Source organism: Photinus pyralis, unplaced genomic scaffold (genome assembly GCF_008802855.1).
Source record: "Photinus pyralis isolate 1611_PpyrPB1 unplaced genomic scaffold, Ppyr1.3 Ppyr1.4_LG4, whole genome shotgun sequence".
NCBI classification, from domain to species: domain Eukaryota; kingdom Metazoa; phylum Arthropoda; class Insecta; order Coleoptera; family Lampyridae; genus Photinus; species Photinus pyralis.
In genome coordinates this window covers 4,856,036-4,867,806 of record NW_022170511.1, presented here as the reverse complement: position 1 = coordinate 4,867,806, position 11,771 = coordinate 4,856,036, and the positions used below count along the sequence as shown (strand labels likewise).

Genomic DNA, 11,771 nt, shown 5'->3' with positions numbered 1-11,771 from the left:
CTTCTGGCATCCTTCATTTTTACAACTACGTAGCTGAAAAACAATAGCGGCCTTTCTTGTATCTTTAAACACATGTGTAGTGATTTTCAAAGCGAGCCGACATTTGTTTTGCACAATGGTCATCGTGAAACCGGCTTCACGTGGAAGCGTGAAATTAAAAGGCCGGGTTCCAAAAAAATTTAGAAAAATGGAAATTTTAAAATCAATTTCGTGAAATTCTGCATTGAGGCAGGCTGTCATGAGATCCTGGGCCTGAAGGGCCGCGGTTATTACATAAACGGACAAACTCGAAAAATACCCAAATAACTTATACTACAGTTGAGGAGCAGACTTGCAAAACGCGTTTTGTCCAAAATTGTAAATTTTCAGGAATGACAAAAAACTACTACGTACAATACGAGTTACTTACGGACTTGCGTTTGGTATTAAAAAATCTATTAAAAATAGCATGAGAAATTACTAAATTTGCAGACTGGAAAAAGCCAAAGTGGCTTTACTATTTCAAAAAAACTGTTGGACAAAATGCTATTTGCAGGTCACTAGTTGACAAACAGCATTTTGATTGTCCATCCAACAGATCACTGGGTATAATAAATTTGGAAATGAAACAAACATATTGTCGATAACGTTTACTTGTATTATTTACAAACTTTAAATGAAATTAACCTCTTCCATGTCGTTACATTCACATTCTTCATTTGCTTCTATTTCCCCATCTTCACGTTGTTCTTCAAAAATTGGAACTAACCATGCCAGTTCTGGATCATTGTTCCACTTTTCTCCAGATAATGATTCTAATAATTTTTTTAAACTGTCTATTTTTTTTTTCTTTATCTGATGTCCCAAAGGTAGCCATGGCACGACTACCTGGTCGAATCGTGTGCGTGGTTTTAGTAAAGATTGGAATTTGTTTGTATCAGTGCGATAGAGTACTTCACTTTTCACTAAAATATTGTTGGCGGAAACATTCTTTTTAATAAAAAATCTTCGGCAAGAACTTATGCCATTCACTTTTTTGAGCCACTGCAGCATATTTTTTACATCAAGCAGATTCCAATCAGACCCAAGTTTTCGTACCTCGCCCACTTTAGTGTACAATTCCCAATATGCGTCTGGAGTTTTTATGAGACTGTGGGACCTTAATATTTTTTCGATGCGTCCAAAGATTCGATCGGCAGGAAGATAAGAGTGACCTCTGATCGGAAATATAATTTCTATTTCCTTTATTTTTTCGCCTGACGTATGGAGCCAAAACATCAAAGCATGTATGACGTGACTATTTTTGTTTTGCCCCCCACAGCCGTCGGCAAAAAAACGGATCTTCGTCGCATCTTCAGGAAATTCAGTTCTTTTTAAAAAATCAATAATGGCAGATGATGTCTCAGTAGCCCCCCTTCCTGCTTGGTGTTCCATCCACGTGTAAAATATTGGTTCTTGACAATTGAGTTTGGTAACGCAAAAAAAATATATTGACAGCTGTTGAGCGTAAAATGCCTCTTGAATAGGTACTTTTGGCAATACCTGAACTTGCTGTAAGTCGAAGCAGTACGAAACTGTATTAGGCACTTCAGTTTTCATTAACTTATGGAATTGTGTGGCACGAAATTTGTGTACTTTCAGTTCAGTGGATATTTTCTGCTTTTCAGAAGAGCTTTGAGACATACTTATTTTGGTTTGTGTTCTTACACAATAGCTACAAACATCAGTAGCAGGACTGCCGAATCCAATATTGAAATATTTACTGAACACCCGACTGAAGTACTTGTAATTCACTTTTAAACCTTCTGGTGAGTTTTTGTTATATAACTGCCAAAGAATAGAAATGTTGTACTCCGAAGATATGTAGATCCGTCGAGACTTCTGTCTTCCATAGTGGCTCTCTTTTCCTTGTAATTGACTAATGAACGACTTTACAGCATCCAATTTGTCTACAAACTTAAAAGCTCGTCTATCGCCTCCTCTTTTTTCTTTTATAATTTCCTCCCCAGCCTGGAGTTTCTTGCAAATTGTGTTTAGTCTCCTTTGACAAACGTTGTATACAGCCATTACAAACTTTTGACAAATTTGTACTTTTTGTCGACTGATATATACCTGTAAAAATTCGAATATAACACACCTACTAAGTGAAAAAAGCAGTAAAAGATCAACAAAAGCTCGAGAACTTTAATATTCTTTCCAACATAAAAAATGGTTGCACCAAATTGTTGATGAAACACGACGTATGTAAGACTCAAAACATGGAGTCTTTTATCAAAAACGACGTATGTACTTTTATACTTACATGATATTTTGCAGACAAGGAGTGCGGTTTTCCATCAGATTTGCGAGCTCTTTTTCGTTTAGGGATATCCAACTCAATGTTACTGGCTAATATTCCATCTTGAATAACTTTATTGGGATTTTTGTAAAAAACTTCCCGAAGTTTAAGTATATCATCTCGCCCTACTTGCCCACACTGCAGTTTTGGATTATTCTTATGATTACAAACTATATTAAATTGTTGTAAATCAGGATCATGGTTTGAATATCTGACTTGCTTCTTTCTCTCCCTGGATGTTAAATTTGCTTGTCGTTTCCGGCTACCACGGTCACAATCACCAACAATATGCTCCCCATCTGCAGATTCCATTGTAATTGAAACGTTGCGAAAAAGATGCAAACTAAACACACAATACTGCAAAATAAACCGAAACGACACTAAGAGCAGTAACCTAACTGTTAGGTTATAAAAACAGCGTGTTTACGGCTGGACTGAATGCGTTTTGTTCGTCTCACGGACAAAATGCTATTTGTTTGTCTAATGTCGATGGACTAAATGCATTTTGCATGTCCAAGTGAATTTCACAACACATTTCAAGTGGGACATAATGCGATTTGGACATCCAATATTATATGAAACGATAGAGATTCAAGTGTATATTGCAACGCCACCTTCAGTTGAAAAATTTTAAATTTGGACAAACTGCGTTTTGCAAGTCTGCTCCTCAGTTTACTTAATAATATATGGGGGGTGGTTATTGGGAGGAAAATGCAGAAAAGGTAGGAAGTTGAACGGAGACTGACGTCGTGCTTGGAGCTTTCTTACGCAAACGTTTCGGCGGCTTCTTGTTGGACTAATTACTGAGGTGGCGGTTCATCTTTGATTTGGTGGCGGTTTGTCTTTGATCTGGTGGCCCGTGGTTGCGGATGGCCTTGTTTTCACGAACTCGCCGTAGAACAACTGAACACGTGTGGCTGCCGGTATTAGCGTCTGTTCTCTTGCGTGGTGCGTGCCGGTATTAGCGAATGTTCCCTTTCGTGGTGCCTGCCGGTATTAGCGAATGTTCCCTTTCGTGGTGCCTTTCTCTTGCATAATAAATTTAACACACATATTTAATTCAACAACCTTCCGCAACGCTGGCTCAAACTTAAAGGAAAGAGTAAGGCACGAACGTTTTCCCGGAGGGGGAACTGGCCTTCACATATTCTAACTGAAATTATACATAATCGATCTAAATACAGGGTGTCACCATAACAATCGTGCACACGGACCGACACACAGACCGACAGCAATACAAAAACGATCTCTAGGACCGTTACTGCACTCGAGACTAAGACAGCTTTGTCGTTGGTCGCGGCTAGTTTCTACAGTAGATGTAAGTTGTCGAATTTCGATAAATAAATCGAGCATTTCGCCACGAACCGTGATTCGTACATGAATCAATTTAGAATACTTCGATCGAAGAACCAAAACCAAAGTATACAACGATAAACAGGCACGGAAAAGAGATTGAGATAAAAATTAATGAATTTACTTTCGAGTTGGCACATTTTATTATTTTTCTCTTTCATAAAAGTAGCGGGAGCACACAAGCATTTCCACGTGTGTCTCTTCACAAGGAAAAGAATAAATCAAGTTTCCTTTATGATATAATTTTTACAAAGACCTTCCTATCTAACATTCCAAAAACATAAAACGTTGAGGTCTCTCTTCCTTTGTTTGCTCAAAGATATCTCTTTGATCTAACAAGAACTCGTTTTTGCATATAATTTATGTATACCTTAGAATTCTCAGCTAATTTAGCAACTGTATTCGGTACGTGCCACGTAATAGTTATTTACATTATTAGTGCGGGAACAGTTATTTTGAAGATGAGCGCGAAGTTTGGCGGCGCGAGTGCGCAACGCGGTGGCATTCGCTCAAATTGCGATGAACTAAACCATGAGGACCAATACACAAGTCATACATCCGGTAAATGCGTGGGAACCCGGTAACGCGTTACCCTGCGCGTTACACACATCAACACCCAAATTCACGAACATCTCTCGAAGATTATGAATTTCTGCGTGTTATTGGAAAAGAGACCTACTTCCATCTATACCTTGATGGTAGCGTCAATTTTACATTTCCCAAAGCAATATCCATATCGGAAGCGCTGATAATGACTTTGCTACTTGTTGGTAGTTTACCAAGATGGTAAATTATTCGAGAATCTGCCTCTTAGTGGCTGCAGCACAATTCAGTTTTTACCACATCATCTTCCCTTGTCACAAATTTGTAGCACTTATCTTCATATGTGGCAAACACAACTTTCCTTCCAAGTAAAGCCCAACAGGTCTTTTTTGCCTATGAACGGTATAAGTAATCTATAAGAGAGGCTTTGAGCTATCATTGCGAAGTGATTTTATGAAATTTGCAGGCTGCCTCTGAGTGGAAACAGAAATTGAGTAGGATTGAAATCTTTCCTTATTTTGATCCCAACGATCATGTTCTACGTCCTTCATCGAAGGGGTAACTATCTGTCAAAAGTAAGATGCACTTCTCTCGCTGAACAGCACAAATCTTGCCGAGGATGTGTTCAGAAAATCGCTCAAAGGTTTACCGGAGATCTTTTAAAAGATGCAAAAAGAATAATCCATCGATTAAAACAACATCTACAACTGTCGATGGACTAAGAGCACTTGGAGAATCATACTTCCGAAAAAGTTTCAGCAAAACAAACTTGTCGATTTTAATCATCGATCCATCAATGTTGCATAGAGACAACGGAACTGGAGTCAGAGGATAGTTTAGAACGAGCTGAAGATCTATCTTCTTTTTTCTTCAAGTTTTCTGTTTCTCAGTCTGAGAAGAATTCAAGAAATACCGACAATCTTCGCGAAATAAACAATTTATTATTTTCCCTAATTTAATTCGTTTGGTAACTCCAAGCGGTGCGTAAATCTATAGCTATCTCAGTTCGTTGTGCTCTCGCGCGCTTATCTCTCACACGCTCGCACTCGCTGGGATTTACTATAGCTAAATTTTTTAACTTCTAAGACGTCTGCCACTATTAAAGCTACACTTAATATCGTCTGCCAGGATATATTTTAAAGTAGTGACAAAAAGAGGAATGTTTTATGTATAATTTTTATACCGTCCTCATGGATTCAGGTTCAGGGGTGTTTTTCCCTACATTGGAGGGGATATTTTCATGAGCATGAGCATAAGGTATACTTTATATGAACAAAAATATTTCGATTCGATAAGTTTCTGCTCCTAGTAGGTACATAGAGTAGATACTCGCTGTTTAGTTTCCAAAGTTATCAGGGTCTGTTTGATAGTAGGTCTTCGCCATACTCCTGCATTTGTTATAGTGCCCATTATCGAAGCAAAGAATCAGCGTGCATTGTTGGTGCAATGAGTGAAAGCAGTCGAACTGATCAAATTCCTAGGCGATACGAAATTAACGTGGAAAGTCCACATTGAGAAATTAAAAACCGAATACCACACACCACGAAAGTATAAAAACACATTTAAACATATTATAGCCACGTATGTGGAAAATGCTTAGAACACAATATATTCCATAGATATAGCGTTCAGCCATTCAATCTGTGCCAACATACAGGCTGCTCATTTGAAAACTTCCCACCACGAATTTATCGAAAACCACTGATTAAAGGAAAAAACGGCGAGACACGTCAAAATATTTGTGAAGGGGGACAACTTGTTAACCAAAAACTACTTCACTCCCTTTTGTCCTCTGCCCCCCAAACAATTTTGTTCTGCCAGTTGATGTCTAGAACTGAAACAGCTGACAAGATAACACATAGGTATAAAATTGAAGCGTAATTAAATGATAAAAACTTCAGTGTTTACACGTTGTGTTAGGAGTAATCTGTAACCTCTTAAATACCTCCTAATCGACCTGCAAATATTGTACCAAAAATTTTAGACTACCATTTAAATAATAAAAAAATTTCAACTAACTTAACTGAATAATAATTTTGATCATAATTTTTGAGAGGTTGGAGGCGTTCTGCTTCCCTCCTATACCGCTATTAGAGTTTTTCCTCACGGATGACCCCCCACAACAGTCTCACAAAAATAGGCCTTAACTGAAAAATCACTAAAAAATGTTACTGGCTCTTAAGACCATATGTAAGTGTATCTTATCCGTAGGACCAATAATCCTGACCTTAATTTAAACAAATGAAGTATTGGTCCTTTTGACTTAAGAATATCCTATATTTTCTCAATTTAAATTTACCTTATTTTTATAAAGATACAATATGTGCGAAATAAACTAATATTTCTGTTTGACTTAAATGTAATTTATTAAAAATACACATATTGTTTTCAAACAAAACGAATGCATTCAAATGTCCTTATACATTTAAGGTAAATATTGTTTGTGTGTGCGTTACACAAAAAAATGCAATGATGTATTCCATCGCTAAGATTATGTAGAGACCTGCCTTAACTGCATTTTTCTTTGCTTCTAAATGTGTAGCGCGTAACTCACAGATGAGCTACTATTCGGAAGACAGCGGAATACAATTTACTCCTTGATATAAAATACTATTATTACACTGCCGTAACAAGTATCTGGAATTTTAAAATGGGGCATTACTCGAGAGCATGCACGGATTTGTACGAGTACTATATTGCTAAATTTTCTCACATCTTGAGGATTTTACGGTACAAATTATAAGATAAAATAATTATATTTAGATCAAAGCAAAAGAAATACCTAAACGGTTTGTATTTTTGCAGAGTTCTCGATTTTATTTTTTTGTCTTTTATTTTAATTCCCTTTATTTCAGGAATAAAATAAATAGAAAGAAAGAAAAATTATATCATGAGAGCAGTTTGATTAGCCGTAATTATTCCTGTGAGGAGGAACACACCTTTGTAATGAGAAGGGAAATCAATTTATATTCTTTCCTCGCAAAAAAATAAGAATTTGTAAAAAAAAAGTGACTACTTATCGAGTGAACGTAGGATACGCGCCGAATAAATTGTAACAGCAAATAGGTAAATACATTTTTCGTAGTAAATATCTACAGGGGATATTGTGGACTGTGAGGTGAACAATTGCAACGAGTAGTCTGTAGCATCGGCTTACTGTGACTATAGTGGTTTATCAATCTGACCTATACTATGCTGTTGAGATGACTACAAAACTATAATTGCGCAACACCATTGGTGCTAAGAAAAGCTTTTCGGATGCAAATGATGATCATTTATTGCTAAGGTACATAGGTTTCAAACAAATAATGGATTAAAAACTCATACTGGCATACAGCTAATACTGCTAGTAGTATTTAAAGAAGAGGTCCAACCATTGCCCTTTTTTTTATGTATACAATAATTGTATACGTCTTAGGATAGTTGCATTTCTATATGCGAATTTTTCCCATGGTTAGCTATGCACTGTTTGACAAAACAAAATTATTTCACGCTATAATAATCATCTGCATTGGATTAGTATTTAAATGCCCAACCCTTATTTTTCAAAAGTAATTTGCAGCTTTTTGACATGGAATACATCAGCTTCCCCAGTTCTTCTTGTGAGATTCAGTTGATCAGTGATTCAATCAGTTGAATCATGGTTGTAGATTTTTTCCTAGAAATGTATGTGGGAAATCGTTTGGCAAAGGTCAATGGGATTTAGATCAAGTAATTGTGCGAGGCAGTTCAATGCCCGTAGTCACGTAATTAGTGAAAACCAAAGTATAGATACAGAAAACTCTGAGAAAAATGCGGAACTCGTCCAACTAAATCGGAACCTACAAAAATATAGGTTCAACCGCCAGAAATGATATTAATTGGAAATTGCAATTAGAGCCTCATCCCTATACTGCTTAACGTGTTGCTGATAAAGAAATGAAAAAATCCACCGACAGGTGACGCAACAAATTAGGTATGCCTGTGAATCTCAAACAATTAATTACAGTGATCGCAAACCAAAAATAATCAATACGAAAATAAACTGTTACAACGCCCTCGTACATCTGAAACAATCAAGAATCATTTAATATCAATAAAATAATTATAGTGGGAAATCAAGCATACCACACCCGTTATGGTATGGGGCAACATATTTCTTCTGGCATGATGAACATCAGAGGTTTTGGGTGCCAGATTAAATTGTAAAAAAAAGCTTATTTGCAAATAATGATTGAGTTAGGTAATTTATTGTTCAATTTTAACGTTACAGTTACCTTTTTCTTTTACAACCCTGAGCTAGCTGGCCGTTTATCCGGCGGGTTTTGGGCAAAGTAGCCCCAGCCTAACCCACTATTATAACGTTTTTAAATTTTCTACATACAAATGATGAAAACCGTATAAATCTTAGAAAACATCGACTACGTTTACCCCGTAACTTTCGACCGCTACCTATTCTTGGGGGTGTATATTCTAGGGTAAGCTAAAGTGGATAGGTCGAAATTACTCTTTACCAGGCTCTTTACCCCCTAAAATGATTCAAGTGGGACTTTCTGAATTTTTCTTGACCGGAGTTTAGACATTAGGTATACGACTTTCATAATATAATAATTATGAATTTAACTGCAAAATGATGACTAAAAATTTGACATCAAATTCAATTCCGTTTATTCCATTTACCACGCTATTCCGAATGCATCTCCTTAGTTTGTCGGATTGAGTTAAATGTGGTCATTGTTTTTCTACGCAACTACCATCTACATTAATACATTTAGTCCAGGGTTTCTCAAGCTGTTTTATTCCATCTCAATAATGATCATTTGTTTTCGCTTCAAAAAACGACGCTACTGAGCCTTTCAGGTTACTATCCGAGGCAAATGGTGTCAAATCTAGGCTGTACAGTGAGGATGCGGTAATTCTGCCACGGTTTGCGTTAATAGCTTTATCCTTGTGGACCCTGCGATCGCCGTGCAACAGCGCAGCCTTTGTATCCCATGAGTTCGGTCGTTTTGCTTGAAGGGCCTTCTTCAAGCGTTCAATCGTGCTTTCATAAACCTCAGTTTCCTTTGGAGAGTCGCAGTGGAACGCGCACGTTTGTCGTCTCCGATTATCCTAAAAAAATAACTAACGTCCATCCTAAGAGCGTTAAAATGCTCCTCACAAATGTCCTTTTTCGCCAGTTTCTGCTCTGGGGTAAGGAGTCGGGGAATCCATCGAGCAAACACTTTTTTCATGCCAAAATCTGGAATTAGTATACTTTCGGCATTCCAGCTCCAATTGTTTCCTTGGACCGTACGGAATTGGGTCTTGACCGAGGTCTATAGGTATGTAGAGCATAACACGAACAAGAAGAAGGTAAAAAGTATTACCATTATTCAGAAAAAAATCCCTTTGGTTAAGTATCGGGGCAATGAGATCGTCTCTCTCTCTAATCTTTTTCCTGTAGGGGCTTAAGAACCGTCTACACAGCTGCGAAAACAAGCCGACAGAAACAATAATTAATTGTTTGCAAACAAAATTGTGTGCGGATTTATGAACCCAGTAAATTTTGAGTATCTTAATTTGGGCAAGCCGAGTATTTATTTGGAAAAAAAATTTAAAAAGGGTTTGTGAAAATAAAAGCAATTAAATTTTGGACTAACTGAATTCAGTACACATTTTACTCAACAAAAAGATAAGTGGAAACGTCAGTGCAAATATCATTAGAATCATAGTTTAAAGAATGGTTTACACTATAACCATAACTTGCTCAGCGTAGGGCTAGGCTAGAGAATTATACAGTGTGGCATAGTCTGGCTAGCCTAATTTTAATTCGAGGAGTTAACTGCAGATTCAATTCGTCTTGGGAACCCTAAGTACAGCCCTGTCTAAATTCCTAAACCTCACGATACATTTTTGTTGACATCTCAAAGAAGCGTGTCATTTCATATTTGCATAGGAGCAGTCACGTTAACCCCGATTTGATAACTGGAGAATACAACTTTTTATAATATTATTAATGATGGGCGATTTCACAATGACACTTTCTAGTGTGTAACGCCTAGGAGAAGAGACAGGATGAAATTAAATTGTTCGCACTTCAGGAAGCGAATACGAATAGCTTAAAATGAAATTGCTTTCGTGCAAATTTTAAACATGCGTGCTTACTTTCGTTTCAATTATAAGACCGATTTGATGAAAAAATAAATGAATGTAGAAATTGAAGAAAATCGCCGCCGCGATGATATCTTGTCCAATTACGCGGTGGAAATGAAATAAGAGGAGGTATCAGAGAAAACAACGTTTTCAAATCTGGCGCAAAATCCTACTTAAACTAAAAAATAATTTAAAAGAATATTTATGAACCTTTCCTCTTATTATGCTTTTGTGAATATTTATGGGTGCCCATTATGCTAACATTCAGTACTTTAAGGTAAGCTCTATAACGTAGCAGGTACTGAAAAATAGAATTTCTAAATGAGGTATTTCACGTTTGACATAATGAATAATTGATTATTAACAAAGTGCATCAATCAAACCCATTAAAACAGACTACAATATGAAGCTTAATGTAAACTGTGTAATGACATCTAGAATTATAAGCTTACTAAAATTACAAATTACGCTGCAGAGTTTCATGTCACCAAAATCCAAAGCAAGTACCTACGTATTTGTATGGCATAGCATAAAATAGATTCTTCTATGCGAATATGCAAAATTTATGCCGAGGGTTAGCTTTGTACATTAACTGTAGGTATCGGTTGGAGTAATAAAATTGACTGGAAACTATAAAAGCTTCCTAACGCTAGGTCATGCATACGGTTGACGTTTGTATATGAGTGTGTCCAATATTATATCTTACATCCCGAAAAAAGCGCGTGATATCTCCCTACGCGATATGGTTATGAAACCGCTTTGTGTTCTGGAAAAAGCATAACATTTTTACTGCGAACTGTGAAACGGCGGTCCCGGATATATTAGATAGTGTCGAAGAAGTGGAATAAAATTTAATGTTCGATTATACGAACTTGAAGCGTTCAAAAAAGCCTACTTTATTTTACTGCATGTTTTACAGTTCAGTGGTATTAAAATATAACCTAGCGGAATTACACGCCTTAAACGCGAACGGTAACCGCCAAATACAAATTTTTCACGGCGGAGTAAAAAACGAAATAAAGGGGTTGAAATTCCTACTTACAATATACGATAGATATTCGCATTAATTGAAACCGGAACGATTTATTTTAAATGAATTAGTAGCTTGATCTTCTCCTGATATGTTCCAGTAATTGCATCCTCTGGGGTGTGCCTTTAATTAACATTAATTATTTTAACGAGGGACTAATCTTATTACATGCATAATTAATTTATGCCATACAGATTGTTTCAATTGAAATCACGTGGAACCGTCAAAGAAATCGATGCACCGCCACCAGATTTGGTTAAAATACCTGCGCCTTTCTCAAAACTAATTGTGGAACAATAATTTAAGCTGTTGTATTCTGTGTGTTTGATCCCGCTAAACATAAACACTACTAGGTTGTATTGTCAGTCTTTCGGCTTCAAATTCACGATGGAGGGTACCTAGGAAGATGGATTA

At 36.7% G+C, this 11,771-nt stretch overlaps 1 protein-coding gene across 1 annotated transcript; it reads right to left on the bottom strand.

Annotated features, from left to right (window-relative positions):
* Positions 1-329: 329 nt before the first annotated feature.
* LOC116169990 lies at positions 330-2,868 on the bottom strand. Its single transcript, XM_031486218.1, has 2 exons — positions 2,282-2,868; positions 330-2,091 (listed from the first exon to the last, which is right to left on the bottom strand). The coding sequence occupies exons 1-2, from the start codon at positions 2,627-2,629 to the stop codon at positions 652-654; spliced, it is 1,788 nt and encodes a 595-aa protein (XP_031342078.1). The 5' UTR covers positions 2,630-2,868; the 3' UTR covers positions 330-651.
* Between the last annotated feature and the right edge of the window lie 8,903 nt (positions 2,869-11,771).